This window comes from Schistocerca cancellata, chromosome 11, assembly GCF_023864275.1.
Source record: "Schistocerca cancellata isolate TAMUIC-IGC-003103 chromosome 11, iqSchCanc2.1, whole genome shotgun sequence".
NCBI lineage: Eukaryota > Metazoa > Arthropoda > Insecta > Orthoptera > Acrididae > Schistocerca > Schistocerca cancellata.
Window position 1 is genome coordinate 143,366,109 of NC_064636.1, and position 13,489 is coordinate 143,379,597.

At 43.4% G+C, this 13,489-nt stretch overlaps 1 protein-coding gene across 1 annotated transcript; it reads left to right on the forward strand.

The window, feature by feature from the left end:
* The first annotated feature begins 10,829 nt into the window (after window positions 1-10,829).
* On the forward strand, window positions 10,830-11,207 carry LOC126108362 (speckle-type POZ protein-like A). The gene has a single exon (XM_049913575.1). It carries the CDS (start codon window positions 10,830-10,832, stop codon window positions 11,205-11,207), a length of 378 nt encoding a protein of 125 aa, XP_049769532.1.
* Window positions 11,208-13,489: the final 2,282 nt, after the last annotated feature.

Here is a 13,489-nt window from a genome sequence, read left to right on the forward strand (position 1 = left end):
CGAACTCGACGGGTCACATCTGATCTGTAATGAGCAATGCCTTTAGTCACAACGAACTGCATCACAACGACTATAATGGAAATGGGAAATGGACACGCTTATGTATTAATCACGTTGTTATACAACGATGTTACTGTGATTAAAAAAAAAAAAAAAAAAAAAAGAAAAAAAAAAAAACTTTAGCACGACGATACTAACCTGTAAAAAAAAAAAATTATTGTGCAGCAGATGAATATGAACTGTAATAACGACACGATGTGTATAGGTCAACGCACCTGAAACATACGGACATTTTTCTTTGAAGTATTTCAAAACAATACTATGTAACTAAGAACATTCAACAATCTAAGTTGTATTGTGTTATAACAAATATTGTAAATTTAAAACTAAGTTACCTGTCATAGGATGTAGTCTTCATATGTAATCTTGGTTGAATATTTTCTTTGTGCAACGACTGAGAAACGCGCGCACACGAACAATATGAACTGCAATACTGTGCCGCGTGATCTAACTGTACGATATAACGGCAGTGCCGGAGTCACACAGACGCTTCTGCGCATGCGCGCACTCTATCTGCCAACATAAGAACTTTTACGGCGCACCCGCGTCATTCAAATTTTGTGTATAATGTGTATAATGTAAGTCATGTAAATAGTTGTAGATAACTTAGATTTTCTTGTGCCTTTAGGTGAATTGCTCGCCTGCAGGTGTGTCCTTTCGCCTCGCAATTCAGGGGGCAATATAAAGGCACATTTGCATGCCGAGCGTGAGTTTCCTCGGAAACTCGAAATATTAATTAAATAAATAATCAGTGACAAATAAATAAAGCCTATGGCACACAACTGCAGCGCTGTGTCGCTGATAAAACAAAAGCACAATTACGTTACTCTTATGTTTGATTAAGAAACGAGAGAGCTCTGGTAGAAGTGGTGCGAGAAGCACGTATTTTATTCTATTGTCTGGCACACCGCCATATTTCATGTTATAGAAGAATACTGCGAGTTACAAACAGACTAGGCACTCGATTCTGTAAAGAATTTATATTTATAAAAGTAAGTAGGATTATGAACTGTAGGCTTATTCATTGAATATATCTGATTTAACTAACTGTGTAACTTTTTTATGTTTAGTAGACAATCACCTCTGTACGACGTATTGGCATGGCTGGCAAATTATTGAAATATTGAGATTTAGATTATGAGTCCGCACCTACCGCAGCAGTCTTTGGAAACGATTTATTTACGAAGTCCGATTATTTCAGTTTTATTTCACGGTCAACTACGAGTAACATTGCCTTTATGAGAAAGCCATTGTCAAGCGTCTGATACCGAATAATTAAACGTCCACGTTCCAGATAAGCAAATATTTGTTACAATTACAATCACAATCACCATCATACAGATAGAATAATTAATATTTAAATAATATTTTTTTTATTTTATTTATTTTATAATTTCTATCACCATCAAACAGAACCAATTTTATATCGGCCTTGCCATACCTCAGACTACGAAAAGAAAGTTGCAAGATTTCCAGGAAAACTGAAGTGAAACAACTGGCAGCCAGTACAGCCAGTCATTGGAAATCAGTTAGTTTGCGTAGTGACTGTGTAAATATAAATTTAGGGTATACAATGAAGTCCTCTTCCGTACAGTCAGTAGGCTCCAAGGTAATCTGGATTATCTTAGAATCAGATATCCCTACCACTGCATCATCTCAAGAAGACTCAGCAGATTTTTATTCACAACATTCAAGGGAAAGGTCACCTTGATCTTGAAATTACAAGGAGAAACCTCATACAACCAGGAAGGACAATCGTGAATATACTTTACCTGTAAGCGTTTCACGGATTAGGATTGCCAGTTTGGATTTTACGCCATATATATCCTTGTATTGGAACAAACTTTTGGAGAGTTTTCCTCACTTTTGATATTACACATGTAACCACTTCTAAGTGGAGCTTCATGACCTTGAGAGTTTCTCGAGTTCAGCATATCGACAACATCGTTCACCAGCTCAATGAAGCTTCCATCGCCATCTTTATGCACAACATATTTCACAACTTGGGCAGTCCGACGTGAAAGTAGCTGAGCAGCCATTCGGACACTCTGACGGTCACGTCGACTAACGTTATGAGTGATGAGTGATCGAAAAATCGCCTTCTTGATGTCGCAGAAGATCATCTACCACAGTTTTTGTAATCAGAGACCGTCAAAAGAAGTCATATGACCATTAATAAAATAATTTCTTAAAACTTTAAACAAATGTTGAACCTAAAAGAGACTTCCCTGCGATGATCAAGAGGGTTCGAAAAGAATGTCTTCGTTGTACACTAAGCAAGTTCCTTCCACACTTTCAGATTATTTGCTACCACTTCACACACAAAAGCTACTATGTGGATTCCGGTCCTTTCGACTCCTTTTATGATATTCTACAACAAATCTCCAGACATTGCAACGTCAAAGTCGTAATACACTGGCTGCTTCCACTTTGAAAACAAACTGCGAGCCGTGACGACTGGGACACTGTTGTGTGGTCCGAGTACCACATCGTTAGGTGAATCGTGACACGACCGACAACGTTCATTTCGTCAAAGCTTTGGACAGCACTTCCCTCTAACGACGTGAACATTTCTGACCTAGCTTTAGTTGACTCCAAAACTGATTTCAAAATAACTCTTCGGCACTTCAACTGTTCTGTCCATATCTGTTGTGTTGACCTACAGGGGAAAGAACTTTTCTTCTTCATCTGATATGTGTGTGCTTTAGGAGGCAAAGCTCTCAAAGTAAGAGCATTTGCAGTGTCCTCTGAGCTCCACGTTACTTGCCTTCTCTTATTTAACAAACAGCGAATTTGTCCTGGTCTGAATGATTGACTGTAGTTCTCACATCCCAGCATACACTTTTATGCTTCTTAGTGTGACACATACAAGTCTTAGATTTGCCCAGCTTACTTTTCTTCGGACACACAATTTTCAGTGTTGAGAGACTTCTTTTGTTTACTGCTCTAGAATCACGACGACGTTCTCTCTCAGTTACAACGCTATCAGTAACCTTCGAGGTGGCAGAACCTGCTACTTTCAATTTATTTCTGTGTCAGTTTGGTATATTTTGAAACGGAACTGCGTAATACTGCAGCAATTTCCTTGTAGGTAGAAATAACAACTCATTCAGCAAGTCTTGTTTGTAACCACTGTCACACAAATGTTCAGAACAAATCCATGCATCTTTAAAATTAATTTCGTCCTCCTGTTTCCAACGAGCAATCCACTTATGCTGTAGTTGAACATTTTTTGGAGAAAGATGACAGATTACGCGCCCGCATCTCGTGGTCGTGCGGTAGCGTTCTCGCTTCCCACGCCCGGGTTCCCGGGTTAGATTCTCGGCGGGGTCTGGGATTTTCTCTGCCTCGTGATGGCTGGGTGTTGTGTGCGGTCCTTAGGTTAGTTAGGTTTAAGTAGTTCTAAGTTCTAGGGGACTGATAACCATAGATGTTAAGTCCCATAGTGCTCAGAGCCATTTGAACCATTTTTTTTGACAGATTACGCCTTCAGTCTTACGTCTGCTGTTGCCACATTCAGCAACTGCACAGTACGACTTATTTGTAGCCATTAATCCAAAAACTCACAAACCAGCCTGCTTGATAACCGAAAACTCGGCAGACCAAGAAATACACCAACTAACACATAACACGAACACGCATGCACTACTCGATAGAAACACTAAACGACACTGTTGTAACTAAACAGCGGTACCAGAATGAGATTTTCACTCTGCAGCGGAGCGTGCGCTGATATGAAACTTCCTGCCAGATTAAAACTTTGTGCCCGACCGAGACTCGAACTCGGGACCTTTGCCTTTCCCCGGCAAGTGCTCTACCATCTACGGTAGATGCGAGTTGACGTCACAGCTTGTGATTGAATATGCAGGACAAAACCACGGGAGGTCGATTTTACACCCCCTTCACTGCACTGCAATGCTCTGACTTTATAGAGGGTGTTTCAAAAATGACCGGTATATTTGAATCGGCAATAAAAACTAAACGAGCAGCGATAGAAATACACCGTTTGTTGCAGTATGCTTGGGACAACAGTACATTTTCAGGCAGACAAACTTTCGAAATTACAGTAGTTACAATTTTCAACAACAGATGGCGCTGCGGTCTGGGAAACTCTAGAGTACGATATTTTCCACATATCCACCATGCGTAGCAATAATATGGCGTAGTCTCTGAATTAAATTACCCGAAACCTTTGACAACGTGTCTGGCGGAATGGCTTCACATGCAGATGAGATGTACTGCTTCAGCTGTTCAATTGTTTCTGGATTATGGCGGTACACCTGGTCTTTCAAGTGTCCCCACAGAAAGAAGTCACAGGGGTTCATGTCTGGCGAATAGGGAGGCCAATCCACGCCGCCTCCTGTATGTTTCGAATAGCCCAAAGCAATCACACGATCATCGAAATATTCATTCAGGAAATTAAAGACGTCGGCGTGCGATGTGGCCGGGCACCATCTTGCATAAACCACGAGGTGTTCGCAGTGTCGTCTAAGGCAGTTTGTACCGCCTCTAATTCACGAAGAATGTCCAGATAGCGTGATGCAGTAATCGTTTCGGATGTGAAAAATGGGCCAATGATTCCTTTGGAAGAAATGGCGGCCCAGACCAGTACTTTTTGAGGATGCAGGGACGATGGGACTGAAACAGGGACCTTTTCGGTTCCCCATATGCGCCAGTTCTGTTTATTGACGAAGCCGTCCAGGTAAAAATAAGCTTCGTCAGTAAACCAAATGCTGCCCACATGCATATCGCCGTCATCAATCCTGTGCACTATATCGTTAGCGAATGTCTCTCGTGCAGCAATGGTAGCGGCGCTGAGGGGTTGCCGCGTTTGAATTTTGTATGGATAGAGGTGTAAACTCTGGCGCATGAGACGATACGTGGACGTTGGTGTCATTTGGACCGCAGCTGCAACACGGCGAACGGAAACCCGAGGCCGCTGTTGGATCACCTGCTGCACTAGCTGCGCATTGCCCTCTGTGGTTGCCGTACGCGGTCGCCCTACCTTTCCAGCACGTTCATCCGTCACGTTCCCAGTCCGTTGAAATTTTTCAAACAGATCCTTTATTGTATCGCTTTTCGGTCCTTTGGTTACATTAAACCTCCGTTGAAATTTCGTCTTGTTGCAACAACACTGTGTTCTAGGCGGTGGAATTCCAACACCAGAAAAATCCTCTGCTCTAAGGAATAAACCATGTTGTCCACAGCAAACTTGCACGTTGTGAACAGCACACGCTTACAGCAGAAAGACAACGTACAGAATGGCGCACTCACAGACTGCGTTGTCTTCTGTATCGTTCATATCACTTGCAGCGCCATCTGTTGTTGAAAATTGTAACTACTGTAATTTCGAAAGTTTGTCCGCCTGAAAATGTACTGTTGTCCCAAGCATATTGCAACAAACGGTGTATTTCTATCGCTGCTCGTTTAGTTTTTATTGCCGTTTCAAATATACCGGTCATTTTTGAAACACCATGTACGTTTTTCAGAATAAGCCTAATACAAACAGTGCGCTGCGTATAGTTCCGTGTCTGCTGTTTACACATAGGCCTGTCGTTTACGTGGAGCTTAAGGCACGCCGTCTCGAGTACACTCAAGTACGATTATGATAAGTCGTGCTGTAACGTCGCCCATAAGACCGAAACACCTCTCACAACAGCACAGATGTTACCGGCAGATTTGCGCTGACAGGGGCAGCCGGACAAGTTAGCTCTTAGTTACGTCAACACCTGCAAATGATTTGTAGAAACGTCCAACGACAGAGAATCAACAAAACAGCAAATTCTACCTGATTTTAAGACAATGAATTAAAGTACTGTAAAATTTCGCAAACAGGCAGTTTATTTAATAGGTGGAAAGCATATGTCAGTTGAGAAAAAGAGCAGATAAAGAAAATGAAGCCACTGAGGCCAGTACTTACAGTCATTGACTCATCCAGTAATCTTTCAACGCCCTCGATATCTGCATCCGATCGAAACAGCCCTACAGGTCGCCCCTCGAACTGTTATTTACTACACTGATGACGAACCAATCACTAAGAAAATCGACAAAACCATCCAATACCAAGATCCTCATTTTCTCTTCTTCTTTTATCAAATTCCGAGTGAAGCCGTTTACAATACTTTATTGGGATCTATGATTAATGGTCGTTAACTTAGTGGAATACACTACACAGATTGTTGAGCAGCCATGCTATATGCCATACTATTGCTTGCCCGCTATGACGTGGCCCCTCGATGCCGCGGAGAGTTCTGAGACCATGTGGAGCAAGGCCTTCGCAGACGTGGGGAGAAAAGGTCGTTGCTTTGCAGTTTCGCGCGCAATATCTATCATTCTCGACGTTACAAATGACGCACGGCAGCAACAATGCTCCGTAAAAGAACCCTGTAGGGACTTGATATTCAAACGTGATCACACACTGTATTTTGCCAAACACACTGCTCGTAATTCTGCGGAGGTTCGAGTCCTCCCTCGCGCAGGGTGTGTGTGTTTGTCCTTAGGATAATTTACGTTAAGTAGTGTGTAAGCTTAGCGACTGATGACCCTTCACAGTTAAGTCCCATAAGATTTCACACACATTTGAACATTTTGAACGTAATCCTGCGCCACTCACTGTTAGTTCACAAAGACGGGCAGCAACAGCAACTCCGAATTCAACCGACAACATGCGAACGGCGGTATGGACCAGTCTTAGCGGACAAGCAATACATCCTGCTACGTTTATGTAGGTGAGATATATTGTTATGTTCTCAGCTCGTGCCGTTCGAGGTTTCATAATCAGTGTCCATAAACTTGGAAGTCGAAAACTCTTGACTCTGCTCAGACATTATATAGCTTTTTCGAACATCGTTCATGAGGTCGAGGGTCACATAGAGCTTCGGGGATCCAGGGCACCGCCTCACTTACACCTCCAGTAGCTATGCCACCATCGTTCACCTGTGGCGTCATTTAGACACAGCATGGATGTCATATTGTTGTAACTCACATATCAATGGACAACATTTACCATTTGTTGCTTGATACAGACCTGCCTGTATCTCACAGAATACGCAGCTGAACGTTAACCGAAAAACTTCAGGAGAGCCAAGCAAACTGGTACCACTGTCTAATATCGTGAAAGGGCCCCGCCAGCATGCCAAGTTCTACAACACGACACAGCATGGACTCGACAACTCTCTGAAGTAGTGCTGGAGTGAATGGACGCCCTGAATCCTACACCACTGTCCATAAATCCGTAAGAGTGCGAGGGGCTGGAGATCTCTTCTGAACAGCATGTAGCAAGCCATCCCAGATATGCTCAATAATGTTCTTGTCTGGGGAGTTTAGTGTCCAGCAGAGGTGTTTTAACCCAGAATAATGTTCCTAAAGTTAGTCTGTAGCGGTTCTGGATCTGTGGGGTGTCGCATTGTCCTTCTGGATTTGCTCAAATCTGTCAGAAGACACAATGGACATGAATGGCTGCAAGTGATCAGACAGAATGCTTAGGTATGTGCCAAATATCAGAGTAATATCTAGGTATACTGTAACAACTACTACGGCTTCTGACATCAAATGTAATAGTTGTGTTACTAAATGAGACACTTCTGTCACTCAATGTAACTGGGTTTTCTCTTTTGATGCTGTCAATTGTCAGGATGAGCATTCTAAAGCATTCTGTCAGGGCGAAAATATTAAATAAATTAACTTTTCTCTCTTAACAACATGTGGGCAGGGTGGGTTCTTCCTTGGCTCGGGTATGAGGTCGAATGAAACATCATTTTTACATAAGATAACTTTTATTGAAGATTTGTACAACTGTATCTTACGAGATGTTCTGGTTCGGAGAGCGGCAGCTGTGTCGTTTACGTAGCCTTCTGCTGCGGCAGCGGCGGCGGCGGCGGCGGCGGCGGCGGCGTCTGATTACGCCTGGCGGTGTGCATCTCGTGTCGCCGTCTCGCCCAGCTGACCGGAGACGCGCAGCGCGAGGTGGCCCGTGTAATTATTGCGAGCGACGTCGTGCATCGGATGGTGATACCTTGAATGTGGCGTCCCAGTGTTTCTCTTCTCTAAGCGGCCGCGTGTGTTGTGCGTCGACCAGCGGAGCGGCGCGGCGGGGGAAGGCCAGTGTCCCGGACTCGAACCACGGACTCCCGCTTGCCAGTCTTCGGCTGTCAGGTCTTCATCCCAGATCACAGGTGACTGCTGATGTGAGGCCGTCTCCTTCCCGTCCTCACGAGTCACCCGGGTGCGTAAAATCGGACTTCAAATACCTTTTAACTTCTGTCTTCTGGCGCCGAGGCTGCTGCTTGCTATTCCATTACAGCGGCGGACTTGGTGCGTCTGTGCATGAGGTAGTCTCTTCTTGCATGACGGTCTTCAGCACCGAAACTAACTTAAAACAACTGCTACGCTTCTTCTTCGTCTTCTTCGTCGCTCGTCTCCGTCTTCGTCTCCGTCTTCGCCTTCGTCTTCCTCTCGTCTTCATCTGTCGGGCCCAATGCGTCTCGCGTATTTATTCACTTCAGTTTACTGGAGGTGAACGACTTCACGGCCATTGCCTCTTCTGTCACGTTGAAAAGATTCTCGAAGATTCTTCTTAACGTCGGTCATTGGCTCTTGGAATGTAGGCGAGGGCCTTTGCTCACATGCGACAACTGAGAAACACGTGAGCCGGTCATTGCCTCTTCTGTCACGTTGAAAAGCTTCTCGAAGAATCTTCTTAACGTCGGTCATTGGCTCTTGGGATGTAGGCGAGGGCCTTTGCTCACATGCGACCACTGAGAAACACGTGAGCCGGTCGGGCGATGCCCTGACGGCTGAATCGACAGCGCCCGCTTATGTGGAACTTGCTGACTTCACGGTCATTGTCTCTGCTGTTCGGCCCGCTGAATGCCAGTATGTAACTCTCTAAACTAAACCAAGTTTTTCATTTGTATTCTAATTTCTACTTCACTTTGATTTCACTAATTTATTTACTTAAGTACCACTCAACATTCCTCCACCCTTCGGAGAAATTCGCCCTCGAATTTACCACTTAGGTATGTGCCAAATATCGGAGTAATATCTAGGTATACTATCAAAAACAGTCTTGATCACAATTATTAGTTCCAGTGACTCGTTTCGACCACCACTGTGGTTATCTTCAGACCAATGAGTAAGAACGTCCTTCTGTCGTAAATCACTAGTGAGTAGTGATTTACCACTGTAGGAGGTTCTTACTCATTGGTCTGAATATGAACACAGTTGTGGTCGAATCCGGTCACTGGAATAAATAATTTGTGGTCAAGACTGTTTTTATAGTAAATATTCGTAATAACATTGATCACTGCATACTCCCATACTGTATTCAAATGTAATTTCGTATCTAGGTGCATCAGGGGTCCCATATCACTCCACCTTCACACTCATCACACCATTACAGAGTCTCCACCAGCTTGAATACTCCCCTGCTGACACGCAGGGTACATGGATTCATCAGGTTGTCTCCATACCCACACACATCCATATGCTGAATACAATTTGAATCGAGACTCGTCCGACCAGCAACATGTCTCCAGTCATCAATGTCAGTGATGACTGGCCCAAGCGAGGCATAAAGCTTTGTGTCATCCAGTCACCAAGGATACCGAGTTGGCCTTTGGTTCTGAAGGCCCTTACCGATGAGGTTTAGTTGAGTGGTTCGCACACTTACCTTGTTGATGGCCTTGCGTTGAAATCTGCAGCCGTTTCCGGAAGGACCGCACATCTGCCACGTTGAACGATTCTCTTTGATGTTTTACTGGTTTCCTGATATTCACAGTCCACCTCATCGCTACCTCGGAGATGCTGTGCTGCATGGCTTGTGTGCCGATTATAACACCGCCTTCAAACCCTCTTACCTCTTGATAACCTGACATTTCACCAGCAGCAACCAATTCAACAATTGCGAAAGACCCTTGTTATCTTACATAGGTGTTACCGATTGCAGTGCTGTATTCTGCCTGTTTAGATATCTCTGAAGTTGAATATGCTTGCCCACAGAACTTTCTTTGGCGCTTCAGTGTAATATTCCTGCAACCGAAATACAGTGGACATTTACCAATTGTTGCTTGATGCAGATGTGCTAGGGCTCATAGAATATGCAGGGTGAACATTAATAAAACCGAAAAACTTCGGGGATGGATTCCTGACTGTAAATGGAGGAAAAAAAAGGTCCGATGAACAAGTGTCCGAAAATGCATCATTGTCATGGTGGCTGATGCTGATGAATGAAAGTTTCTCATAAATGTGTTCCTCGTGTGTTGTAGGCTGTGTGAATGGTATAGCAGAATGATCGGGTATTCGTGTTGGGAACAAGCTGAAATGGTGTTCGTATACAGGTAAGCAGATGGAAATGGTCGAGAGGCAGTATGTCTTATAGAACCCGTTTCTAGTGTCTGTGAGGGTACTTGTTTGGGTATAGCCATGCTGTCTCTCGACCATTTCCATCATCTTGGGCATACTCAGACACCATCTTGGTTTGTTGCTGACATGATTACTAGATCACACTGTCACTTATAGTACGCTGAGACAAACACACAGCCTCCAATACAAGAAACACATGGCTCGTGGTCAGAGGAATTGCTATTCATCAGCAACATCTGTCATGGGAACAATGCAATTGTGGACCCCTGTTCATAGCAATGTTTTCGTCCAATTCCGGTCAGGAACCGTCCCTGCAGTTTGTCAGTTTCATTAATCTTCACCGTATAGAGAGTGCTGTGTAAGGGCAAAGCTCTTCTGAGTTAGTCTGTGTTTCAGAATCGTCCACAATGGAAGCAGTGCAGGAGGTCAGCTTGGGCGCTCTGCTGGATGCTGGGGACGGCGCCGTGGTGACTCTGGTGGTCGGCGACACGCGGCTGGTGGCGCACAGGGCCGTCCTGGCCACCAGGAGCCCCGTGATTGCCGCCATGTTCCTCTACGGCACGCCGCAGGCCAGCAGCGACCAGCTCGCACTCCCTGACGTGGAGGGCCCGGTACTGCAACAGCTGCTGGGCTACCCCTACACCCTGCAGGCGCCCCAGCTGCCCGGCATGGCCCACCAGCTGCTGGCCACCGCTGACAGATGCGGAGTGTCCGTCCTGAAGGCAGCAGGTGGCCGCACAGCTGTCCGTCGAGACTGCGGCTGCCACCGCTGTCCTCGCGATTAGGCACTCTGCTGACAGTCTGAAGCAGGCCGCCGTCGCCTACATTAAGGCCCACTTGGTCACTGTGATGGCCACGCAGGCCTGGACAGGTGCAATGCGTAGCCAGCCTGAAGATTTGATCCAAGTGTGTCGGCTGGTATCTGATCCACCAGTGGAAGCCAGGTGAGCACAAGACAAGCCACTCATCTGTGTTGCTCAGTTTTAAGCACATGTGTTTATCCGAGTCTTAAAACTTTCCCACTCAGATTGTTTAGTCGTGTCTATCACGTTAATTATATCGTCACCAATGGCCTTTTTCTCGTAGTTAACGAGGACTTCATTGGCTTCTCATAACAGGTTCATCGAAAGTCTAAAATGAACTATGTAAACCAGCGGATAACTTAATTAAGTCACCGAATATCCTAATGTTTCGTAGTTTTATAAACAGCTTTAAATTATTTGCACTCACTATTTCATTCACTTGCGTTTGTTAAAAGTACTGTTAACCACTTGAACGCTTCATTAACTGAAATAATGTGGAATGATTTAATTCACGAAAACTGTATACATGACTAGTGCTAACATTAATGAAAACATCCTGTTCTTCTACTTCTGCTCATTCAACTACAATTAAGGAAATAGTTTTTGTATTAAAAGCTAACAGTTTTGAAGTACAAATTCGTCCATAGAATGGAAGGGTTTGTCAAGGAAAAATGATATTTCTTTAGATTTAAAACTCGATTTGTACTAGCCACACATCTTTTGTTACTGGGCAAATTAGAAAAAAATTTTATTGGTGGGTATTTAAATCCCTTCTGAGTCGTTGACATGGGTAATGAAGGTCAATCCACTAATGGAAAAGTTATTGTTTTCATGAAGGTTACTCTGCCTTCCCATTTACTAATCAGCTGACCTCATTTCATATGATAGTCAAAATGATACTATCCCAATACATGAATGTACAAGAATCTACCCTTGCTATTCTACAACAACTGAGTAACAACACATTAAACAAGGACAGAATGCAAAATTCTTAATTTACTTAAGGCTTTCCTTCTGTGCCTCCTCCTTAGTCTCAACTAAGTCGTTAAATGGTGAAGCCAGTGATGTGGTTCGCAGCCAAAGCCAATGATGTAGTTCCAGCTGAAACCACAACACGATGCCACATGAAGCTACTCTTGAAAGTAGCCTACACTAACAAATTTACCACATGTTTCTCAAAAGTATTGTAATATACAGTAATATGCACTAGCAAATGTCCTAAAACGAAATCAATTAAAGCTGAAAATTCTATGAAAATGTCTGGTAAAGAAATGAAATTACGTTTCAACTCAAAAGGGGATGCACATGTATTCCAAAACTTCTTAGCAACTTGATAAAGACCAGGTTATTATAGTTATTGGCGTAAAACCATGCTGTGGTTGTTGAAATACGAGAAATCTTATCGGAATCGTCTTAAAAGACCTTGAACGAAAGGAAGGAACTGATGATCTGCTGTCGAAGTTGCTCATGGGGCCTTGAATGTGCCGCCAAGTGGTACATACTTAAAAGACGAAGTTTCTGGTAGCCACCACAGTGGAATACAGCAACATAAAATTCGAGGCTAAAATTTAATAATATCCTTCTTGAGTTCGAGGGAGTGAGCCTACAAAGTGTATATATATGTTATTGAATAGGTTTCCTACTATTTTCAATTTGTAGGATCCTATTTTCGCATTCTGTGCTGGCTTTCTTTTACCACACACTTCATGAACAGCTTTCATATTCTTCATTTTGACGTCCATGGTTTTATTTTATTTCTTCGTTTGAAGATCCCAAAATGTTCGCTGAGTGGTGACTCATGGTAATAACTAAAAATTGATGGAACCGTCTCCTGAATACTACGACTTTAGATTTCATATCATTCCTCGTACTGAACAAAGAACATCTTACTTCAAATAATATCGTTTGGCCACTTCACCTTTCTTAACCTGCTCTTTAGTAGCTCGATATCGATACCGTTATCTTGATATTGCTTTATTCCTGTGAACAATGGCGATGAAACCTTAAGTATCGAATTGATAGGATTTGGTTGCTAATCTTTGCCTCCTATTTCCAGTTCAAACTTTCATCTCAGGGAATCTACCACTATATTATCATTTGTAGAGATAAATCACCTAACCTGCTTTCCAAAGTCGTATAAATACTTGACGAAAATAAAGGAAATGTTCTTACTGTAGATGACCAAATTGTCTGAGTACTTGTATAGATAAGTAAATTTAATGTCAGAACATATCTGATACATTAAATGCGATGGAACTGATGGT